Source organism: Trachypithecus francoisi, unplaced genomic scaffold, assembly GCF_009764315.1.
Source record: "Trachypithecus francoisi isolate TF-2019V2 unplaced genomic scaffold, Tfra_2.0 Lachesis_group1, whole genome shotgun sequence".
Classification (NCBI taxonomy): domain Eukaryota; kingdom Metazoa; phylum Chordata; class Mammalia; order Primates; family Cercopithecidae; genus Trachypithecus; species Trachypithecus francoisi.
In genome coordinates, this window is record NW_022681454.1 from 76,773,056 (window position 1) to 76,798,482 (window position 25,427).

The window sequence follows — 25,427 nt, forward strand, 5'->3', positions numbered from 1 at the left end:
CTAGACACAGACTATCTTAGAATTGGGACTCATCATTTAAGCCAGATAATAAAATCTGGAGACATTGTGGTTAGTAGAGGTCTTTAAGACCATCTTGTCCACACCCCCCAATTTTGGAGTCAGGTCTAGAGCAGCAGTCTCCAACCTTTTGGCACCAGGGACTGGTTTCATGGGAGACAATTTTTCCATGGACCAGGGGGTGAGGGCGCCGTGGTTTTGGGATGATTCAAGTGCATTACATTTATTGTGCACTCTATTTCTATTATTATTATTATACTGTAATATATAATGAAATAATTAAACAACTCACCATAATCTAGAATCAGTGGGAGCCCTGAGCTTGCTTTCCTGCAACTAGATGGTCCCATCTGGGAGTGATGGGAGACAGTGACAGATCATCAGGCATTAGATTCTCATCTAATCTAGGAGCACATAACCTAGATCCCTTGCCTGCACAGTTCACAACAGTCTTCATGCACCAGTATTCTAATCTAATGTGAGAATCTAATGTTGCCATTGATCTGACAGGAGGTGGAGCTCAGGTCGTAATGTGCACGATGGGGAGTGTCTGTAAATACAGAAAAAACTTGACTCATCCACCACTCATCTCCTGCTGTGCAACCCAGTTCGTAACAGGCCACGGACCAGTAAGGGTCCAGGTGTTGGGGACCCCTGGTCTAGAGGAGACACTTGGTTACTTCAAGGTTCCACAGAGCCTTAGAACTTTGACTTCCTGAATCCTGGTCTAGAACTCATTCAGTTTATTTCATGCTATCATGTCTTTGTGTGTATGTACTGTATCTCAATCCTTAGGTTTAAATATAATTTAAAGACATTTATGATGGGTCCCAGAGAAACGTACTACTTCTAAGAAAGTCTCATGTATTTTATATTTTTCTAAGTTCTTCAATGCCCTTTTTCTATTCTACTCAGTTTTACCACAATTAGTATGAAAATTTACTTTAACTTCTGCCATCTGGGGTTGCATATTTGCTTTATTAAAATTGATCTATTTTAAACTTTATTCTGGGAATCCAGTTTTATTTCCTCCTTTTTGTGTAACTGTACTGTTTCTATTCTGGGGAAGATCAAATGTATACTAAATCTGTTTCATAATAAATTAAGCTAGTTTGTGAAATAGCATGTAATGAAACCTATTTAACTTACGTATATAACATTCCTCTTATGGTACTGAATATTTTCAATACAGGTTGAGCATCCCTCATAGGAAATCTGAAATGCTACAAAATCTGAAATTTTTTGAGCACCAACATGATGCTACCTGTGGAAAATTATACAGTTGACCTCATGTGATGGGTACAGTCAAAACTTTGTTTCATGCACAAAATTATTAAAAATACTGCATAAAATTAGCTTTAAGCTGTATGTATGAAACACATGTGAATTTCATGTTTGGACTTGACTCCCCTTTCTAAGATACCTCACAATGTATATGCAGATACTCTAAAATCTGAAAAAATGTCTAAATCTAAAACAATCTGATTCCAAGCATTTTGGAAAATGGATCCTTGAACCTGTATGATGTAACATGATGTTAAGATTATTTTTCTTCACCTTCCTACCTGTCTGGTCCTCTCCCATTTTTACGTTGGCACATTCTGTGACATGTTCTCCATCTTGGGACTCCTGGTCTCGTGATTTTTCTGTTCTATTGGGTCCCAGAATAGCATCCAACTCAGTAAAAAATTTCATACTCTTAGTCATGCCTAGATCTTGAGCTGTTCTTACGATCTTGTATTCATGTTTTAGGTTTTTGTACTTTGTTCTGCACTGTTTCCAGTCTCTCTGTATTCCAGATTTCTGAAGCTTGGCCGCAATTTGTTCAAATATCCTCTTATTTCTCACTGTTCCCTCTAGTTGTCGTTGTATGCTTTTATCAGACCAGATGTCTATTAGAGCCCTGACTTCTGGCACAGTCCAGTGCTTTCCTCCTTCATTTGCTACAGTTGGGATAAAAGTTGTATTATTAGAGGGTTCCAATACTGACGTAGAGATACCTGCATTAGGTAAAGAGGTAAAAGACATATGCATTATATACATCAGACAAGGTAAATAATTGGATGCAACATTATTAAAGAAAGCAGTTTCCTCCATAGGAGATGGAGTAACAAATCATAGCTTAGCTTTTCTCTTAAACAGTGGGGAAACAAATTCCGAACCTAAATCTGTCCATTATGCCAGTTACTGGCTTTAATAAAGTTGTGGCTTTTTAGTCACATTTTGATCATCTTTCCTGTATATCATTTTTTTCTCTTCCATATCACTCCTTTAGTATGTAGGGTGTATATCAGTATATAGTGGAAGTTCAGTATTTAAATGTGTAGCATTTACTGTAGAAAACAATTATATAAGAAAATGACTCATTGTAGATAATTTGTTTTGAAATAGGATAGGTACAAAGAATTTAACTCCTTTCTTTATCTTGTGATTTTCTTTGGCTATATATCAGTCTACTGGGAAGCATTTAAAAACCACCACTCTGGTACCTGCCTCATCCTTCATCCCCAGATTGTGAATCTAATGTGTAGTCAGGGTTGAGAACTGAGGTTACTCGTGAGCTGAGGGCTTGGAAGAGTCACACGGAACAATCAGTGTTTACGCCTTGTGAAAATTACAGAAAGACTAAAGCCATTTTAAATGAAGTATTTTCTTTCAACGGTAGGGAAGTGTTTCAGAAATTTCATAATGCCTTGTTCCTAGGCAGTATGTCTCCACTTAGTTATAAATCCTTTAATATGCCATGGTGTGTATTAGGTCTCTAGAACAGTTTTATACTTCATTTACATTACTGACAGTACCTGACTTTATATTGGTTATTTTGATAACCATATTATCTTGTGCTTTTCTCAGATTTCATTTTCTTTTTTTTTTTTTTTTTTTTGAGACAAGAGTCTCCCTCTGTTGCCCAGGCTGTAGTGCAGTGGGGCGATCTCGGCTCACTGCAAGCTCCGCCTCCCGGGTTCATGCCATTCTCCTGCCTCAGCCTCCCGAGTGGCTGGGACTACAGGCGCCTGCCACCACGCCCGGCTAATTTTTGCATTTTTAGTAGAGATGGTGTTTCATCGAGTTAGCCAGGATGGTCTCGATCTCCTGACCTCGTGATCCGCCCGCCCCGGCCTCCCAAAGTGCTGGGATTACAGGCGTGAGCCACTGCGCCCGGCCTCAGATTTCATTTTCGTAAAAGAAGTAGGTTCATTTTTTGAATTATAAAATTACAAGCACATTAACTTTGGTTTTTGTGGGGTTTTTTTTTTTTTTTAGACAGAGTTTCAAATTGGATGTAATATTATTAAAGAAAGGAAGTTTTGGCTGGGCATGGTGGCTCAGGCCTGTAATCCCAGCACTTTGGGGTACCAAGGCAGGTGGATTGCCTGAGCTCAGGAGTTGGGGACCAGCCTGGGCAACAGGGCAAAACCCGTCTCTACAAAAAAATGCAAAAATTAGCCAGGCTTGGTGGCATGTGCCTGTGGTACCAGGTACTTGGGAGGCTGAGGTGGGAGGATTGCTTGAGTCCAGGAGGTGGAGGTTGCAATGGGCTGAGAATACACCACTGCACTCCAGCCTGGGCGAAAGAGTGAGACACCATCTCAAAATAAGATAAAATAAAATAAAATTTTTTAAAAAGAAAGCAATTTTCTTTCACCAAGGCTAGAGTGTAGTGGAGAGATCGCCGCTCATTGCAGTCTGAACCTCCCAGGCTCAAGCGAGCCTCCAGAGTAGCTGGGATCACAGGCACAAGCTACTGTGCATGACATTAACATTTTGTTTGCATTGAAAATAATCTTCAGCCAGGTGCGGTGTCTCACGCCTGTAATCCCAGCACTTTGGGCAGCCGAGGCAGGCGGATCACAAGGTCAGCAGGTCAAGACCATCCTGGCCAACATGGTGAAACCCTGTCTTTACTGAAAATACAAAAACTAGCTGGGTGTGGTGGTGCGTGCCTGTAATCCCAGCTACTCAGGAGGCTGAGGCAGGAGAATCACTTGAACCTGGGAGGCGGAGATAGCAGTGAGCCGGGATCTCACCGCTGCACTCTAGCCTGGCGACAGAGCGAGACTGTCTCAACATATATACATACATACATAAATATCTTCGAATTATACCCAAGATTAATCATAATTTATTTTGTTTCTTTCGTTTTTTTTCCCCTAGACTCTGCTGCACAGGCTCGAGTGCAGTAACACAGTCATGGCTCACTGCAGCCTTGAACCCCTGGGTTCAAGTGAGCCTTCCTGCCTCAGCCTCACAAGTAGCTGGGACTACAGGCATGAGCCACTGACTGCACCTGGCCTATTTTTAATAATTTTTTAGGCATGGAGGGGTCTCGCTCTGTTGCCCAGGCTAGTCTCAAACTGGTCTCAAGTGATCCCCCACCTTGGCCTTCCAAAGTGCTGGGATTACAGGTGTGAGTCACTGTGCCTGGCCATAATTTAAAATTAAATATTAAATTAATGGTTCAGTAATATTTAATTGAGATTAGGTTTTGGCCCCTATCATACAAATGATATTACAATTAACAACTTTTATCAGATTCACGAGTTTTATGTCATTGAAGAAAACTTTATAGCATTTATTTGAGATATTTTGTGGTATATTTAATGTCTTTGCTTTGAGATGCTTTTCAGAATTTTTTTTCTTATTTGCGTTACAAATAGGTTTTTCTGGCCGGGCGCGCTGGCTCAAGCCTGTAATCCCAGCACTTTGGGAGGCCGAGACGGGCGGATCACGAGGTCGGGAGATCAAGACCATCCTGGCTAACACGGTGAAACCCCGTCTCTACTAAAAAAAAATGCAAAAAACTAGCCGGGCGAGGTGGTGGGCGCCTGTAGTCCCAGCTACTTGGGAGGCTGAAGCAGGAGAATGGCGTAAACCCGGAAGGCGGAGCTTGCAGTGAGCTGAGATCCGGCCACTGCACTCCAGCCTGGGCGACAGAGCCAGACTCCGTCTCAACAACAACAACAAAAAAAACAAATAGGTTTTTCTATTATTTAAGTTAGAAGTAAGGTTTTTGCTTCTAGCTTCAATAAGAAATTAGAAGCGGCCGGGTGTGGTGGCTCATGCCTGTAATCCCAGCACTTTGGAAGACCTAGGCGAGTGGATCACCAAAGGTTGGGGGTTCTAGATCAGCCTGGCTAACATGGTGAAACCCCGTCTCTACTAAATATACAAAATTAGCTGGGCATGGTGGTACGCGCCTGTAATCCCAGCTACTTGGGAGGCCGAGGTAGGAGAATCGCCTGAACCAGAGGCAGAGGTTGCAGTGAGCTGGGATCGTGACAGTGCATTCCAGCCTGGGCAACAGAGTGAGACTCGGTCTCCAAAAAAAAAAAAAAGAAAAGAAAAATAGAAGCAAAGAAGGATTTACACTGAATCCTTGACCTGGTTGTGGCTCTGATGTTTACTTTCAAATGTAAAATTCTGTTTGTCTTAATCCCTTGCCACTAAAGTGATCATGTGCATTACTATGTGTAAGTCTAGCCATCAGATTTCTTATATTTAAAGAGTAAGGTTTGGAAATTAGAGAACCTGTATTTCTAGGAAACTTAAATTTGGTAAAGAAATCATTTGCTTTAGAAATAATTTTTTTCAGTATGGGTTGGCAAAAAGGGAGGAAAACATAAATTAATTCTGAGTGTTTCTTCCGGGAAAAATTGTCGATTTTCTCAGATTAGAAACCAGTCTTATCTTCTAGTTTGAAATTAGATCAGTTTCATTCTTTCCCACTCATTATACTATACCTAGTTCCATTGGTCTGACATGAGAAACCAGAAGTAAAGGATTTCCTGAGACATCTTCCTTATCTTCTGATGCAATTGACATTTTGCCTGGAAATATAACAGAATTTCTTTTAGAAATAACATAACTGATAATCCTAATAGCTTTAGCTAAATGTGATCATATTCTTCAAAATATTCTTCAAAATAGATTTGTGATAGACATTTTGTAATAAAATTTTGTATAATATAGTTTAAATATTTATGTATTTAAAGAAAAATCCAATTTTTTCCATCCAAAATAGACATGATCTATTTTGAATTTCTGCTAGAATTGTTTGATAATTTTGTAAGTTTTTAGAAATGGTTGTAGTTAGTTTTCAAGTTAAATTACTTTTTTTTTTTTTTTGAGACAGTCTCACTCTGTTGCCCAGGCTGGAGTGGAATGCAGTGGCGTGATGTTGGCTCACCATAACCTCTGCCTTCCGGGTTCAAACAATTCTCCTGCCTCAGCCTTACGAGTAGCTGGGATTACAGCATCTGCCACCACACCTGGCTAATTTTTGTATTTTTAGTAGAGACGAAGTTTCACCATGTTGGCCAGGCTAATCTCAAACTCCTAACCTTAGGTGATCCTCGGCCTCCCAAAGTGCTGGGATTACAGGCGTGAGCCACCGTGCCCAGCCTTACATTTTTAAAATGTGGTGTTTTATTTATATTTGTATCTTGGGTTCTCTAACAGAGTAGGCATTTGCTAAATAATACCAGTAATGTAAAAGTGGGTCCTGCAATGAGATAGATAATTAGAAAATGCTGTTTTTTTTGGCATATATGATCAAATATCTTAGAGTTTTTAAGTATCTTATATAATTTATTGATTGATACATACTAAAGTTTCCAGAAGTTAATCTAAATTATGTTTAAATGGATTAAGGGATATGTCATTTAAAAGAACCATGCCAACCATAAAAACTGAAGTCCTCCTTTGATTTCCTTATTTTAGGGTTTGGATGCTTTTATATAGGCTTTCATAAAATGAGGCATAGGCTACTTTTTAAAGTGATCGAATGAGGAGGATGAAGTACATCTTAGAAAGGAATCCAACTTATATGATTTTTAACTCAAATTGACACATGAAGATGAATTATAATTACAGTGAAATTGCAGACTAATTGGGAGGTAGATAAGTATCGTTTGATTGCTCTTTGTAATGTTTAAATTAAAAATTTACTCATCTCATTAATCATTTTATTTCCAAATGTTTTTCCAGTTCTATTTTATTGAGTAACAAAAGTAGCGTTGTATTTTACATTAATAGATCAACTGTTAGGTGTGATTTTAGTGGCATAAACATTCTTTTAAAATCATGATTCACCATTATGTTTACAGGCTTTCCCGTTGAAGAAAAAGAAAAGGTATGCTCTTTATCATCTTAAAAACTCTATTAGGGTTTCTATGTTAAAAGAGGAAAACAAATGAAAAACAAACATAAGTACAAAAGCACATCACTGCTTTCAGATGGCACAGTTGTATTTAACTCTCAAGGTAAAAATTGTCGAAAAATTAAATCAGGTTTTATAATTGCTTTAGGCTAAAATGTTGTTGAGGAATATTTTAGATTTGTTTGAAAATAGGGAAAATAAAAATGTGGAGTTATGTAAGAATTATCTTTAGAGAAACAGGGCCCAGGTTATTTAACACCTGAGCTTGAGTATGAGAGCAGTAAAGAAAGGCAGGGTTTCTATTCTATTACCTGGTTTAGAGTCTAGATTTACCGCCATAGAAAAGAGTCTGGACCAAATATACAAATGATAGTGAAACAGAAAAGCTCTCTCTCCGACTTCTTCAGATAATTTTTTCCTAAGTTGCTCCTCATTCCACAGCATGAATCCTAAAACTGTAGGCAGAGGCTCTGGGGATTTTAAACTGAAACTCTTAAATCATTACTTGAGATGCATTTGGTATAAAATAAGAGGAGTGAAATAGAGGGGAAACTTGACCACTGAAGGAATGTGGTTTGGCAGCTGTAGGCCAAAGGAATTCTGAGGCTGAGGATGATCAGATTTAGCAGAACATGAAGCCTCGTAGAGTTAGTCAAAAGTGTATTTGGGTCCTTTGCCATGGCTCTGGTCCTGGCTACTTGCTGCCTAACAAGCAGCCTATCCCTACCACTTGCATGAGATTGATCCCAACAGTGGAAAAGGCACTTTCATTTTCTTCCCTTCTTCCATTTATCACACACCAATAAAAATTCTGCTGGTTCCGCCATAGGAAAAACCAGAAAACATTATATAATGAATCAAACCTGGTGCAAGGAGGGCTTCTTAAGCCTTAGGGAAAAAACTTTGATTACCTTAAAAAGTTTTGGATTCTGGGCCGGGCGCAGTGGCTCAAGCCTGTAATCCCAGCACTTTGGGAGGCCGAGGCGGGCGGATCACGAGGTCAGGAGATTGAGACCATCCTGGCTAACACGGTGAAACCCCGTCTCTACTAAAAAATACAAAAAAAAAAACTAGCCGGGCGAGGTGGCGGACGCCTGTAGTCCCAGCTACTCGGGAGGCTGAGGCAGGAGAATGGCGGGAACCCGGGAGGCGGAGCTTGCAGTGAGCTGAGATCCGGCCACTGCACTCCAGCCCGGGCGACAGAGCGAGACTCTGTCTCAAAAAAAAAAAAAAAAAAGTTTTGGATTCTGTAGATCAAATAAATCGTAAGGCAAGAAAATGACGCAGATTTCTAAGACCCTAGTTGACATGAATGGTCAATTTGTAAAAGTGAATAAATGTATAGAAAAGTGTTCCACCTTACTGGTAATTAAACAAATGCAAATTAAAAGTTACCAATTTGTATATCATTATAGGCCATTGTTTCTTAAATTAGCCTAAATCGTTATTTATTTATTTTGAAATGGAGTTTTGTCGCCCAGCCTGGAGTGCAGAGGCGTGATCTCGGCTCACTACAACCTCTGCCTCCTGGGTTCAAGCGATTCTCCTGTCTCAGCCTCCCAAGTAGCTGGGATTACAGGTGCCCACCACCACACCCAGCTAATTTTTTGTATTTTTAGTAGAGACAGCGTTTCACCCTGTTGGTCAGGCTGGTCTTGAACTCCTGACCTCAGGTGATCCACCCTCCTCAACTTCCCAAAGTGCTGGGATTACAGGGATGAGCCACCACGCCTGGCCTAAATAACTATTTACTTATTAAATTTGGAAAGTCCATTTTTCCCGTCAATACTCCATAATTTTGCATGACAATGGTTCTACAGAAGGGACATTCATGGCTAGTGAAGTACAGTTATTTTGGAAAGCAGTTATTTTAGAAATAATGTTTCAAAGTAATGACCAGGCGGGATGCCTAAGGCCTGTAATGCCAGCACTTTGGGAGGCCACGGTGGGCAGATCACTTGAGGACAGGACTTCGAGACCAGCCTAGTCAACATGGTGAAACCCTGTCTCTACTGAAAATACAAAAACTAGCTGGGCATGGTGGCGTGCGCCTCTAATCCCAGCTCAGGAGGCTGAGGCAGGAGAATCGCTTGAACCTGGGAAGCAGAGGTTGTGGTGAGCTGAGATCGCACCACTGCACTCCAGCCTTTTTGACAGAGTGAGACTCCATCTCAAACACAACAAAACAAAACGAAAAACCCAAAACAAAACAACAACAAAAAACCAAAGTAATTATATCCTCCTGAATCAATATTAGGACTTGTGTCCTAAAGTAATAATACTAAAAATGGACAAAAGTTATTAATTGCAGTATCATTTGCCTGAGGGGGGTGAAGACCCACACTCAGTTAAATATTATGGAACCATTAATTGTAATATTTAATTTTAGATCATGATTAATCTTGGGTATAAAGATTATTTTTAGGCCGGGCGCGGTGGCTCAAGCCTGTAATCCCAGCACTTTGGGAGGCCGAGACGGGCGGATCACGAGGTCAGGAGATCGAGACCATCCTGGCTAACAGTGAAACCCCGTCTCTACTAAAAAATACAAAAAACGAGCCGGGCGAGGTGGCGGGCGCCTATAGTCCCAGCTACTCGGGAGGCTGAGGCAGGAGAATGGCGTAAATCCGGGAGGCGGAGCTTGCAGTGAGCTGAGATCCGGCCACTGCACTCCAGCCCGGGCGACAGAGCGAGACTCCGTCTCAAAAAAAAAAAAAAAAAAAAGATTATTTTTAATGCAATCAAAATGTTAATGTGCTTATAATTTTATAATTTAAAAATGTAAAAACAACTAGTGGTATTGTGGAAAGTGTACGAGAAGAGGCTGAAAACCAGGGAGCCCAGTAAAGAGGTTACATTAATATTCTATATGAGAGACAATGAAGTTCTGGTTAGTCATAATGAGAATAGAGCAGAGAGAAAATTTTATGCAGTATGCCAGCAGATTTTTTAAAGACTTAGTGACTGGCCAAAAATCAAGGATATCTCAAATGTTTCTGTATAAGTGATTGGAAATATAGTGAGGCTAAGGTGGAAGCAATTTGTAGGAGGATCAAATTCAGGCTAGATGTGGTGGATCATGCCTCACTTTGGGAGGCGGAAGCAGGAGAATCTCTTGAGCCCAGGAGTTCGAGACTAGCCAGGGCAACATGGTGAAACCCATCTCTACCAAAAATACAAAAAATTAGCCGGGCATGGTGGCTCATGCCCCATAGTCTCAGCTATTCAGGAGGCTGAGATGGGAGGATCATTTGAGTCCTGGAAGTTAAGGCAGCAGTGAGCCAAGATCACGTCACTGCATTCCAGCTTGGGTGACAGGACTGAAACCCTCTCTCTTAAAAAAAAAAAAAGTTGATGGGAGAAGAGAGAGTTTGATTTTGGAATTGGGGGTTTGAGGTACCTAAACATGCATAGTTAAGTTGTAAGTATAGTCCCTCTGTTTATGAGTGAAAATGAAGGAGTTTGGAGCCAAGGGAATACCTTAAAGGGCTGAAGATCCCTTTAAGAAGTGGAGATATTGGCACCCACATCTTCATCAGACCAACTCCTGGTTAAAATCGGGGACTTTCAGAAGCTAAGTGATTTACTTATTTCTTAATCAATATTTAAAACACTTAAATAGTGAAGAGTCGAAGGTGTTTAATTGAATAAAATAATGTAATTGCTGTTTAATATGGTAATAACTACAAAGCTTTCTCAGAATTTGGTGTCATCTCAGAAATGGAAAGAATGTAGGCAGGAGGGATTCTTCTTTTAATGAAATGATTTGTTACTGAGCTGTAAACATGAAAATTAGTTAACTTAAGTTAATCAGTTGTAATCTTTGTCCTCTTAACCCAATTCACATTTGGTACTCTTATTATACTATTTACTATTTTCTCTCAGGTGTTAAATTTATTTGCAGTTCTGTCCTTTTTGAGGTTTCACATTACTAAATGTATATAGCTTAGTGTTTTGCCCATGGTACACACAGGTATTGGGTGTTACAGATTTTTGAATAATTCTGCTCTTAAAAATAGCATTTATAAGATTTAGACTATGGTAGAAATCTTATTACTGTCATTGATTTCCCTCCCTTTGCCTACTAATGCTTCCACAGACAGTGAGCAGATTCTATGTAAATAGTATTGGTTTTTTTTTTTTTTTTTTTTTGAGACAGAGTCTCGCTCTGTCACCCAGGCTGGAGTGCAGTGGCCGGATCTCAGCTCACTGCAAGCTCCGCCTCCCGGGTTTACGCCATTCTCCTGCCTCAGCCTCCAGCGTAGCTGGGACTACAGGCGCCGCCACCTCACCCAGCTAGTTTTTTTTGTAGTTTTTGGTAGAGACGGGGGTTTCACCGTGTTAGCCAGAATGGTCTCGATCTCTTGACTTTGTGATCCGCCCATCTCGGCCTCCCAAAGTGCTGGGGTTACAGGCTTGAGCCACCGCGCCCGGCAGTATTGGGTTTAACAACACAGTGCGTCAAGAAACTCCTCTAAATCACTTAGTCTCAGATCATTTAATCTCTTACATCTTTGTGATACTTCATTGTTAAAATGGAGCTGTTCTTCATTGTTAAAATGGAGCTGTTCTTCGAAACAAGTAATGAAATAGTGTTGAACAGTTATTTGAAATGTGCTTTTATTTATCAATTTAGGAAAATGGAAACAAAATAAAGGAGAAAGTTCTTGTTTGGAGCTGTGGAAAAACATCAGTTGATCAATGTTTTTGATATTTTTCCCCCTTTTTGCCACTCTTACAAAATTAAAACTTAAACAATTTTTAGAACCCAATCCATATTTCAGAAACATCACATGCAGTTGGCACTAGCAGTTGGTGCCATTGTAATGTGCTTTTTCTGTATTTTACAGATTTTTTTAAAGTGGTAATATTTAACCTCTTTTTAAAAAACTTAATTCTTAACCTTGTGCAAAATAGCATAATAAATTGGTTCTTTTTCCTCAGTCTTGATATTTCCGTCTATATTTATCATACGGCCTCAGAAGTCTTGAGCTTTTACAGTTTGTAAAACTGTAAAACAAAACAAAAACAAAAGAGTACTTTTTTTTTTTTTTTTTACCTTCAGTGGTCTCTGGGGCTGTACTTGGGCTGAGCGTTTCCAGGTACCTGCCATTTGCATCTTCCTCTGTAAATTGTGTGGCAGGTTCATACTGCAGGATTACATCCAAATCGTGGAAGAACTTCATAGTTTTAGAGCTGTCTCCAGAATTATGGGCATATTTAACTGTTCTGTATTCATATTTGAGATTTTTGTACTTAGCCTGGCACTGTTTCCAATCTCTGTATACTCCTAATGATTGCAGCCTTTTAGCAATGTAAATAAATATTCCTTTATTTCTTAGTGTTCCATAAAGTTGTTTTCGTATATTTTTTTCTGCCCAGACACTTAGCAAAGCTTTAACCTCCTCCTCAGTCCAGTGCTTTCCTGCTCCACTCTCCATGTTGAAAGTGACCTGGAAATGATTCACTATTTCTAGCCAAGGTTTTGTTTCCTAGGAAACCAGACGGCTGGTTGTCAATAAGCTCTGAAGAGCTGAAAGGATCTAGTTTAACTGGTTCAAGCTGCCTGAGGGAGTAACTTGAGAAACTGCCAAATAAGCAGGCTTTGTGATTAAAGAAGCCTGGACCTAAATGATTTTTAACCATATTCATTTCAGCTTGAAGGAAGAACTACCCTTGAGACAAAAGGGAAAGAAAACTGTTTTTTGTGTATTTCTTTTCTTTCATAATTTACTGTTTTACCAAATGATTGTTGATTTTTAAAAATTGTTTTGAAAATGGTTGGCAGAGTTTTTTTCCCAGAGGTTTATAACCAATGTTAATAATGTATTTCCACAGACATGAATCACCTAGTCCTCTAACATTGGTTAACTTACAGACCCCATAGCATTTCACTAAATAAAATTAATCATAAGTCATAATTTATTTAGTCCCATATGGTATATAGTATTATGCATATCTATTTTCAGTATTTAATGCATTTAATAAAATCATTTCTTGAGGCTGCTCTGAGCTGTGACCATGCCAAGTGTTTTTTAGAGTTTTACTTGGCAACGTATTTAATGTTATAGTTTTTCTTGTTAATAAAATGCTGCAACAATTGCAATATATAATTTTGAAAAAGGTTCCTTTTTACCAAATAAATCAATGTATTAACAGCCACTAAAGTCTACAGGCACATATGGAAGAGGTTTACTTTTTGTTTCTATCCTGATATATATGTTCTCTGGAACAAAAATTGGTCAATAAACATCTACTATTTATAGCACTTGTTCAGAACTATTAAAAATTGTAAAGCAGTTGGAACCTTTATGAGAGTTTATACTGCACAGTGGTATGGATGCTCTTAGTCTTTACTATGTCTTGCCCTACCTTCAGTCTAGATTTTGGCTGTTTTCTCTGTATCACCACTTAAAAACACTAATGCAGGAAATGAGACACAGACATGGGAAAGAGTGCCTGGTCAGCAGAGGGTTTTCAAAAACAACATTTTTTTTTTCTAATAATAAAAGTGCTATTTATTGGAGAACATTTGGAAAATGCAGAAAGGCACAAAAAATGGTTATAGTTTCAGTACCAACTACACATTTTGCCTCTGTTATATTTGGAGGTTTTAATTTATATCTACATACTCATCCTGTTGAAACCCTATTTAGAGGTTATAAAGTGTAGAGGTTAGAAGCATAAATTCTGCAGTTGGGTTGTCTGTATTCGAATCCTGGCTGTACCACTTGCTGTCTGTTTGACAATGGGAAAGTAACTTCCTTTCTATTGCTTTAGTGTGTGGTTATCTGTAAAATGGGCGTGGTAATCATAGTACCGACTTCATAGGATTGTTGTGAAAGCCAAATTAGATCACTCATGCTATCAACCTAAATAAAAGGATCAGAATCTAGTTTAAAGAGAGTTTATTCAAGCGCCAAGTTTGAGGATGACTCACCTGGAAACACCAACTCCAAGGAATGGAGTCAGCATTGCAAAGTAGGAAAGTTAAGGTTTCATTTCTATAGGCAGACAGGAGTTTTTAGCAGAATCACATTTTTTATACAAGGTTAGCGCCCAGTTACAGCAGTTTGATTGGTTATAGGTGGTGGTTCTTTTGGGGAAGGGTACCTTTAACATATTTACAGAGGATGTAATTGTTAATGGGTTTTTTTCATTTGGTCTATGCAGGACAGCAAAGCAGAAGTTATCTTTTTTTTTTTTTTTTTTTTTTGAGACGGAGTCTTGCTCTGTCGCCCAGGCTGGAGTATAGTGGTGCGATCTCGGCTCACTGCAAGCTCCGCCTCCTGGGTTCACACCATTCTCCTGCCTCAGCCTCCCAAGTAGCTGGGACTACAGGCGCACACCACCACACCCGGCTAATTTTTTGTGTTTTCAATAGAGACGGGGTTTCACCATGTTAGCCAGGATGGTCTCAGTCTCCTGGCCTTGTGATCCACCCGCCTCCGCCTAGAAGTTAATCTTTAACAGAGGTCATCACTTGAGAAGGCAGGATGTTATCATCTCTGATGTCTTTTTTTTTTTCTTCTTGGTTCACTGCAACCTCCGCCTCCCTGATTCAAGCGTTTCTCCTGCCTCAGCCTCCTCAGTAGCTGGGACTACAAGCGTGTGCCACCATGGCCAGCTAATTTTTGTATTTTTAGTCGAGAGTTGGCCAGGATGGTCTCCAACTCTTGACCTCCTGAGCTGCCCGTGTCGGCCTCCCAAAGTGCTGGGATTACAGGCGTGAGCCACCACGCCTGGCCGTCTCTGATGTCTTTTAATTCTCTCTAGTCATTGTATAGAACAAGAAAAATTAGAAAGTGAGTTAATCTATAGTCTGAGAAACAGAAGTTGTAACCATATGTGACTTGGATCACAGTCATATCTCTCTTAAGGCCTAAAGTATATTTGGGGTTCCAATAGGTTTTAAATTATTTATTTTTACAGCGTAAAATGCTTAGGACATGTTAGTTAGAATTAGATATCTAATTGTTACATTGTCATCTGCTGTGATTGCTAATCATCAGCATCATCAATAGGAGTAGTGCTAGTACAAGTAGCATTTAATGTGTTGTCACACTAAGTTCATGGATGCTTGTCGAGAAAGTATGCTTGATAAAGTTCTTCAAGAAGCTTATCAATTGGCAGATTTAACAGCTAGTATCTTTTTATATTCACAGGGGTCAGGAGAGTGCTGGTATTGTGACTAGTGACGGGAGTTCAGTGCCAACATTCAAATCACACAAGGTAAATTTGAACTTTAAGAAATCTTGGCCGGGCGCGGTGGCTCAAGCCTGTAATCCCAGCACTTTGGGAGGCCGAGACGGGCGGATCACGAGGTCAGGAGATCAAGACCATCCTGGCTAACACGGTGAAACCCCGTCTCTACTAAAAATATACAAAAAAAAACTAGCCGGGCGAGGTGGCGGGCGCCTGTAGTCCCAGCCACTCGGGAGGCTGAGGCAGGAGAATGGCGTGAACCCGGGAGGCAGAGCTTGCAGTGAGTTGAGATCCGGCCACTGCACTCCAGCCTGGGCAACAGAGCGAGACTCTGTCTCAAAAAAAAAAAAAAAGAAAGAAAGAAATCTTGATAACAGGCTGGGTGTGGTGGTTCATGCCTGTAATCCCAGGACTTTGGGAGGCCAAGGTGGGAGGATCACCTGAGGTCGGGAGTACTCAAAATACAAAATTAGCCAGGTGTGGTGGCGCATGCCTGTGATCCCAGCTACTTGGGAGGCTGAGGTAGGAGAATTATTTGAACCTGGGAGGCAGAGATTGCGGTGAGCCGATGTCATGCCATTGCACTCCAGCCTGGGCAACAAGAGTAAAACTACGTCTCAAAAAAATAAATTAATTAATTAAAAAGTGAAAGAAATGGGATGACAAAGATAACAAAAGACAGGTGATCATTAATATGGGGGGGGGTGTTTGAATAAATAATTTGCAATCAAAGGGATATTCTTTGGATCAGCCACTTTCAACTTTATATCCTAACATTTGTCAAATTAGGATGTATTTCTTCCCCAGTGACAATTTTTTGCCTAAGACCAACTCAAATAGGGAGTCATTTATTTAAATGCTTTAAGATGCTTTGATTTGTTTAATGCAAATCTTAGTTTTTATGCTTGACAAATTTTATTGCTTAGTACATCTGTTCTTAAATGTTTTAGTGAATAGTATCTTATGAAACACAAGTGCTTCAACATTGAAGGTATTAAATGCCACTAAATTTTTCTCTGTAGAATGGTTAATTTTATGTTATGTGACTTTTCCCTCAATAAAGTTTTTTTTTTTTTTTAAGTAAGTGCTTCACAGTTCTTACAGTTAGGTTATTTGTTTTTGGCCTTTTTTTTTTAGATTAGAATTCTGAAACACAGAAATTAAATGTACTTCTTTGTCTTTATTTGGATTGGCTGAGCAGAGAAGAGAGGCGTTTATTACTAGCAGTACTAGTCTGTTTTTTTCTAAGTTGCATTTTTTGATTTCTCAAGGGAATGGGTCTTGTAAATCACGTCTTTACTGAAGACAATTTGAAAAAATTATATGTTTCAAATCTTGGAATTGGACACACAAGATATGCCACTACAGGAAAATGTGAATTAGAAAATTGTCAGCCCTTTGTTGTTGAAACACTTCATGGGAAGATAGCTGTGGCACATAATGGCGAATTGGTAAATGCTGCTCGATTAAGGAAAAAGGTACGTTTGTTTGTTTGTTTGTTTTCCTTGAGCCTTTTTAAATGATTAGCATGGGTTAATGAATAAAAGTTAAGGATCTTTGTAAAAGACATTTTCTAATTGTTGCTACCTGTTACTTAACTGCAACAAACAATTGCATCAGAATGATCTGGAGTACTTGTTACAATTCCAGATTGTAAGATGTCCCCTGGAGTTGGAGACAAGGGTGAGAATACGCATTTTAGACTCACTTTTTGAATGCACTGCTTTAGAGATTTGGGAGAGTTGCTTTATGGTTGGAAGCATAGAGAAATTAGAGTTTATGGACTTGCTATCTCTTTAACTCTGTTGCTATGTACAAAGCTTGTATGAGATAAGAAAAACCAAACTGTTTTTCCTATTCTCAGACTCAGCACACTTCTGTGGCCAAATAGAGGGGTTTCTTATACCAGCCAATTTTCCAGAGGACACCAAATGGGTATCCTATAATTCAGTTGTATTCTGATAGTACCTGGAGGTAAAGTCAGGTTCCAGAAGTTAAGGGCTCAATCCCACAAGATTGTCCCCCGCTTCAGATGCTAGTTGCAAGTCCAGGCCTCTGGTACATCTGACAACCAGTTATAAATTGGGAGTTCCTGCAACAGCCCTGGCACTGCCTTTGGTTTCAAACATCACAAAACTCAAGAAAGTACTTTGTATACATTTACCAGTTTATTATGAAGGATGTTACAAAGGCTACAGAAGAACGGTCTGGTGAAAAGATGGAAAGGGCAGGGTATGTGGGAACGAGCATGGAGCTTCCATGCCCTTTCCAGGGGCACCACCTTCCAGGCATCTCCAAGTGTTCAGCTATCCAGAAGTTCCCTGAACCTAGTCATTGTGAATTTTTATAGAGGCTTCATGAAGTAGGCATGAATGATTAAATCATCAGCCACTGGTGGTCAGCTCAACCTTTAGCCTTTCTCCCCTTCCCTGGGGGTCCAGGGATGAAGCTGGAAGCTCCAACCCTCTGGTTGATTCCCCTGGAAACCAGCCCTCATACTGATGCTATGTAGGAACCCCTAGCTACCGGTCATCTCAACAGCATACAAAAGGACACCTATCATTTTGGCAATTCTAAGGGTTTTAGGAGCTATGTACCAGGAAAGACCAGGATAAAAATCAACATATATATTTCTTCTTATATATCACAAAAGCATAAAAATAAAATGGAGTAGAAACTTGGAGATGACATGAAAAAAATGAATTGGAAACAATGACAGAAAACTAGAGTATGGGAAAAGGGACAGAGAGTGTTTAAACTCTTGGTTCACAGCATGTTATTTGGAGCTTTCTGTGCTAATGATGTCAAATTTGTTCCTATGCTTTCATTCATTTTATCTTTTTTTTTTTTTAAAACTGCCTCTCTTTATATTCATTCCTAGTAGCTTCCTTTTATCCATTCAGGCATTCATTCATTAATGTTGATTTCTTCAGTTTATTAGCTCCCAATAATCTTGACTTGGTAACCTCAGAACCTGGTGATATTTAGTAATAGATGGTTACCCACATGCCCCATCATCCTATAAGCATTCTAGAGCTGGGCAATTCACATATGATGAACAGTTACAGAAGCTGAATAATAATGAATTGCTGGGTCAAAAATATCTAGAAACCAGGCTTTTGTACCATTCATTGTCATTCTATTTTCAGTTCTGTCTTTAGACATTTCCTAGAGCTTTGTCCAGCCCTGTTTGTAGGCATTATAATGACCTTATTGTGCTTTTCTGTCCCCAAATGAAAAAATGTATAGTTCATTTAAAAATTCAGACAATCATGAACATATAAATATGGAGTAAAAATTTCTTTAAAATTCACCACTTAGAGATAACCAGTAACTCACTGTTTCCTGACATTACCCCTTACCCAGATGCTAAACTTCATCTCTACTTTTAGCTCCCTACTGAAAATGTTCTGTAGTGCCCATTCAGACTCAATCTGTGCATGTCCATGGGGCTGCCCTTGTCCTGGTCAGTCTTGCTCAGAACTTTGTAATTATCATAGAGTACACTCAAACGATATTTATTGCATCTGGTACATTTCATTGTTCAATACAGTTGATTCCTTTCTTCTATCAGTAATAATCAGTGAGGATGGGTAGCCACCATTATGATCACTAACAAACCCAGCTTGAAAGTTAACACTGTAGTGTACTACTTTTATAGGAATATACCCAGTTCATCAAGAGTGTTGAGGGTAGAAAAGGTCAGACCCACAAACCAAATTTTCAAGATCCCCTACCCACTTTCAGGTCTGCATGCCTTCAAATTTAGTATTCAAAAGCTTTTCTATACATCTCTTAAAGCACTTTTTTTCCTGCTTGAAAACCTTCTAGATTTCCTATATTGCCTCCAGCCATGGTCATCCGTTATTAGTATACACATACCATTAGTGTAGGAGTCTCCAACCCCTGTGCCAGGGACTGGTACCAGTCTGTGACTTGTTAGGAACAAGGCCACACAGCAGGAGGTGAGCGGCAAGTGAAGCTTCATCTGTATTTATAGGTGCTCCCCATTGCTCACTATTACCACCTGAGCTCTGTCTCCTGTCCAGATCATCAGCAGCATTAGATTCTCATAGGAGCATGAACCCTGTTGTGAGCTGTACATGCAAGGGATCCAGGTTGTGCTCTCCTTAGGAGAAGCTAATGTATAATGCCTGATGATCTGTTACTGTCTCCCATCACCCCCAGATGGGACTGTCTAGTTGCAGGAAAACAAGCTCAGGGCTCCCACTGATTATGGTGAGTTGTATAATTATTTCATTATATATTACAATATAGTAATAATAGAAATAAAGTGCACAATAAATGTAATTCGCTTGAATCATCCCCAAACCATCCCCTATCCCTGGTCCATGGAAAACTTGTCTTCCACTAAACTGGTCCCTGGTGCCAAAAATATTGGGGATTGCTGCATTAGTGGGGTGCAGGATTTTCGTAGCTGGACATCCACAGAATGCCTTATTTCTTTCCATTATGGTTGGCTACTGGGTTTGGGGTGGGGTGGAGCTTCTCCTCTGATGATTAAAGTTCTCTTTTTTTCTGTATAGCTTCTGCGTCATGGTATTGGTCTGTCCACAAGTTCTGATAGTGAAATGATTACCCAGTTACTGGCGTATACCCCTCCTCAGGAACAAGATGACACCCCAGACTGGGTAGCCAGGTAAGCAGAGAACTGGATTAAACTTGGAGCTCTAGTAAGGAGAGTTTTGCCTTGCATATGTTTATAACTGAAGTTATTCATTCAATTATTTAATTAATTCCAGGATTAAAAATTTGATGAAGGAAGCACCCACAGCATACTCCCTGCTTATAATGCACAGAGATGTTATTTATGCAGTACGAGATCCTTATGGAAATCGTCCCTTATGCATTGGTCGTCTTATTCCAGTGTCTGATATAAATGACAAAGGTAATAAACTTCAGAAGGAATATCATTTCATAATGTTTTTCAGTTATTGTCGTACTGCTATCAAGCCCTGAAATCTTTAGGTATAGAGAGTTGATGGGTGGGAGGGAGCTAAGTAATGAAATAATGGTAAATGTATTCTTCCTTTTTGAAGTGTGTTTCTTTGAGTACTTCTGAGGATGAGTCCCGTTTGTTTTTTTGTTGTTGTTTGTTTTGTTTTGTTTTTGAGACAGAGTTTCGCTCTTGTTGCCCAGGCTGCTGGAGTGCAATGAGGCGATCTCAGCTCACTGCAACCTCTGCATCCCAGATTCAAGTGATTCTCCTACCTCAGCCTTCTGAGTAGCCGGGATTACAGGCATGCGCCACCATACCCAGCTAATTTTGTATTTTTAGTAGAGACAGGGTTTCTCCGTGTTGGTCAGGCTGGGGTCAAACTCCTGACCTCAGGTGATCTGCCCACTTTAGCCTCCCAAAGTCCTGGGATTACAGGTGTGAGCCACCACACCCGGCTGGATGAGTCCCTTTTAATGTTTTTAATGGAGATTCCTATTTTTTCCTGTCTCGATTGCCTATTCATGTCCTTTGCCTAGCTTTTTCATTTCTGCAGTATGATTTTAGTGGTTTCTTTTGACTTTTATCAAGATGTTTTTCTAGCCATGAAATCATAATGTTAGAAGGAATCTTAGAAGATCATTTATTTTATCTTTGGCTCAAGTCAAATGAGGATCCATGTGCTCTTAAAGCCATAGAAATGGTTATTCTATGAATTTTTTTTACTTATTTATTTAGTGTTAGCTGTTCTGTTGAAATAGCCTCTTAAAATTTCTTGAATCCATTAACTGAATTGATTTGTGATTTACAGAGAAAAAAACATCAGAAACAGAAGGATGGGTGGTATCTTCAGAATCTTGTAGCTTCTTATCTATTGGTGCAAGGTAAGTTTTACCTTATTTGGCATATTATCTTTTCCCACGTTGAAAGAATTTTTTTTTAGACAGTTTCTTATTTACGTGAAAGTTTGAAAGTTTTCCTTCTGATATCTGATAGAAAATGTTTATAAAGGGATTTTCTTATGCATGTTATGTTCAGCAGTTGCATTGAGTTTAATATTCTAGTAATAGCTTCTAATTCTGACACTGGCATTCTTTCAAGATACTATGAAACTTATTTTAATTATTTTGTATATTTTTCTCTTTTTACAGTACAATATGAACATACTTATTTTAGAAAGGAAGAACTTCCTCACTGAGAGATAGTTATGATAGAAAAATGTAATAAGCCAGGAGAAAATGTTTTCTTTATACTTTATTCTTTTAAAATTCAATACAACTTAGGGCCCTTAATTTTTTAATTCTATACTAGAACTTAGAGTTTACAGAGAGATTATACAAAAATCATTGCAGGAGACATACCACTTTTTAAAAAGCCACTTCTAGATTTTATATTGAATGAATCAATTGTTTCTCTAAGGGAAGGTACTCTATGTGTTTTATAATTAATGTTTTCATCAGCCTTAAGGACTAGTTTATTAAAAGTCTTCTTTCTTTAACATTGTTTCCCAAGATACTACCGTGAAGTCTTGCCTGGAGAAATTGTGGAAATATCCAGACATAATGTCCGAACTCTTGATATTATATCAAGGTCTGAAGGAAACCCAATGGCTTTTTGTATCTTTGAATATGTTTATTTTGCAAGACCAGACAGTATGTTTGAAGGTAAGTAGATTTCTTTTCTTTGAATATTCATACAAATGTTTTAGCTGTCTCCTTGAAATATGGCAATTCTTGCCTCAAAGGCTTACCTGGCTCTTCGAAGGCACATAGTTATATGTTGTGGATATAGGACTGAGCCCACAAGTCATAAGATCACTGTTTTTCACTTCCTTTTGACTCTTGGATTTTGTTTTTTGTTAGGAGTAAGGATTATGATTTTTAGATCTATATGAAGGGTCAAATTTTTTTTAAAACCACACAGTTCAATTCCCTAGTTTGTGTATTTCCACATTCATATTTTTGTATATATTGAATTTCTTTTTATACTCGTAATCTATAGAATTCTGGCACTAGTTTTTTAGAATAACACTGTTATATTATGCTAAGTAAAATATTCTCTCTCCTTTTACAAACACACCAGACCAAATGGTTTATACAGTAAGATACCGTTGTGGCCAGCAGCTAGCGATTGAAGCACCTGTGGATGCAGATTTGGTCAGCACTGTTCCAGAATCTGCTACGCCTGCTGCTCTTGCTTATGCAGGAAAGGTATTTTCTCTTAATTAACATGCAGTGAATTGCTCTCCTAGCTGTGGAATAAGAAATCCTTGCCTATAAAGAGAAACTCATCAACATTTCTAAGGAGAAAGGAAGGTTTGGTGGTTAATGTTGGTTTGTTTACAAGCGTTATTTATTTTCCAGGCATTTTACTCAATGGCACTATTTTAGTGAAAACCACTAAAAGTTTCACTGAAAAGAAAAAACGTTCGCTAAAGGGTTCAGAAATTTGCCCCCCCTTTTTAAAAAGATAACATCATGAATATACAGTTGACCCTTGAACAATTTGGGGGTTAAAGGTGCCAGCCCTCTGCACAGTCAAATCTGTGTATACATTTTAATGCCCCCAAACTTAACTGATAACCTACTGTTGACTGGAAGCCTGACCAATAACATAAACAGTTGATTAACATATTTTGTATATGTATTATATGCTGTATTCTTGCAATAACTTAAGCTAGAGAAAAGTAAATGCTTTGAAGAAAATCATAAGGAGGAGAAAATATATTTACTATTCCTTAAGTAAAAGTGGATCTTTATAAAGGTCTTCATCGTCATTGTTGTCTTCACGTTGAGTAGGCTGAGGAGGGAAGAGGAAAAGAAGGGGCTGGTCTTGCTGTCTCAGGGGTGGCAGAGATGGAAGAAAATCCACCTATAAGTAGACTCATGCATTTCATACCCATGCTGTTCATCAACTATATATTGACTTCAGTGGAAAAATTTACTTAATATTATCTTGAATTATCTTCACAAGTCACTGGAATATTTGCTTGCTACTAAGTATGGGTAATAATAAAGCTGTTTATGTTCATTTAGCATAATGTTGTCAGTGTTATACTTTATTTTCATAACCAGGTAGATTGTATAACTATAGTAATCCTGGGGTATAACATCCAATATTCACTACCTTCGATACTTTATTAGCTTCTAAGATAATTAATATGCATACATTTTATAAAAGATTACCTTGATAAATGGGTTAATTACCTCCTATCCCTAAAAAGTATCTCATTGGTCTACTGGTTTTAATTTATTTAATTCATTTCTTTAAAAATTATCATTTTGAATAATGAATTTTTCTGACAGTGATTTAATCTTTGTCATGTCTTCATATGCTTAGTGTTACCTTTCAAAACAGGAATAATGTTTAAGACAAAAACATTATGAGTCCTCGCAAAATGAATTGGTTTTTCCACCAACTATATTTTGTTTAGTGGTTTTTCTCTTTGCCTTTTTTCCAAATAATAAAGGAAAATTATTTTGAAATTTCACTTGAATATTCTGGTGGCAACACAATCTAGAGTACTAATATTTGCCTATTCTGTGTATTGCTCCTCATTGTCCTTTCATTTCTTCTCTATCAGTGTGGACTTCCATATGTGGAGGTGCTGTGTAAAAACCGGTATGTAGGGAGAACCTTCATTCAGCCAAACATGAGGTTAAGACAACTTGGTGTTGCAAAAAAATTTGGAGTATTGTCAGACAACTTTAAAGGCAAAAGAATTGTTCTTGTAGATGATTCAATTGTGAGAGGCAATACCATCTCACCTATAATAAAACTGCTCAAAGAATCTGGTGCAAAAGAGGTAAGTAATATTAAAACATATCCTAAAGTATCAGGTAACAATAAGATACTGGCATAAAATTGCAATTCAGGGTAGTGAATCAAAATGGATGTTCAATATAATAAATTAACTTTTTTATATCAGTTTGATTTAGGATTAACTGTGTAGCAACTTGGAGAACATGTAACAGCCACACTTACATTAAATGTAATCCTTAATAGATTAAAAAGCTCAATATAAAAGCTTAAGGCTGGGTGAGGTAGCTCATGCCTGTAATCCCAGGAGCCTGAGGCAGGAGGGTTGCTTGGGCCCAGGAGTTCGAGGACAGCCTGGGCAATATAGTGAGACCCTGTCTCTACAAAAATAAAAGATAATAGTAAAATTAAATTTTAAAAAATTAAATTAAAATTTAAAAAACCTAAAATTTTAACAAAAAGACTACACAAAATAGGCTGGGCACAGCGACTTATGCCTATAATTCCAGCACTTTGGGAGGCTGAGGTGGGCAGATTGCTTGAGTCTAGGAGTTCAAGACCAGCCTGGGCGACATAGTGAAACTCGCCTTTCCTAAAATTACAAAAAATGGGTGGGGCGTGGTGGCACACACCTGAAATTCCAGCTACTTACGAGGCTGAGGTGGGAGGATGGCTTGAGCCCAGGAAGTGGAGATTGCAGTGAGCCGAACCAATCTCAAAAAAAAAAGTCTAAAAGCACAAAATAGAATGCTCTTTAAAATCAGTGGAGTATTGATTGCTTTCTCTACTTGAAGACATGTAGCCAATTCCAGTGTAATACCTTTGACTTAATATTTTTTAAAATTTCTTTGTTAAAGACAGTGTCTGGCTCTGTTGCCTAGGTTGGAGTGCTATGGCACCATCTCAACTCACTGCAACCTCTGCTTCTGGGGCTCAAGCAATCCTCCCACCTTAGCCTTCTGAGTTTCTGGGACTATAGGCATGCATCATTGCAGCCAGGCTAATTTTTGTATTTTTAGTAGAGACGGGGTTTCACCATGTTTCCCAGGCTTGTCTTGAGCTCCTGGGCTCAAGTAATCCACCTGCCTTGGCCTCCCAATGTGTTTGGATTACAGGCATGAGCCACCATGCCCAGCCAAGTTATTTTTTAATATCACTTTACGTCTTTTGTTTTTTGCTTGATACTGGGACTCAGTGTGTCACCTGGTTGGAATGCAGTGGTTCGATCTCACCTCACTGCAACCTCTACCTCCTGCGCTCAAGCGATCCTCCCACTTCAGCCTCCCAAATAGCTGGGACCATAGGCACACACCACCATGCCCGGCTAAT

The 25,427-nt window shown here is 38.9% G+C and overlaps 1 protein-coding gene across 1 annotated transcript in view; it reads left to right on the forward strand.

Moving 5' to 3' along the window:
- Positions 1–25,427, forward strand: part of PPAT (phosphoribosyl pyrophosphate amidotransferase) — a 42,697-nt gene that overhangs the window by 14,211 nt on the left and 3,059 nt on the right. The window contains exons 2-9 of the mRNA XM_033214592.1: positions 15,343–15,409; positions 16,654–16,860; positions 19,930–20,042; positions 20,146–20,291; positions 21,151–21,223; positions 21,852–22,003; positions 22,422–22,549; positions 23,923–24,144. Coding sequence (XP_033070483.1) covers positions 15,343–15,409; positions 16,654–16,860; positions 19,930–20,042; positions 20,146–20,291; positions 21,151–21,223; positions 21,852–22,003; positions 22,422–22,549; positions 23,923–24,144 — 1,108 coding nt within the window. The remainder of the gene's footprint in view (positions 1–15,342; positions 15,410–16,653; positions 16,861–19,929; positions 20,043–20,145; positions 20,292–21,150; positions 21,224–21,851; positions 22,004–22,421; positions 22,550–23,922; positions 24,145–25,427) is intronic.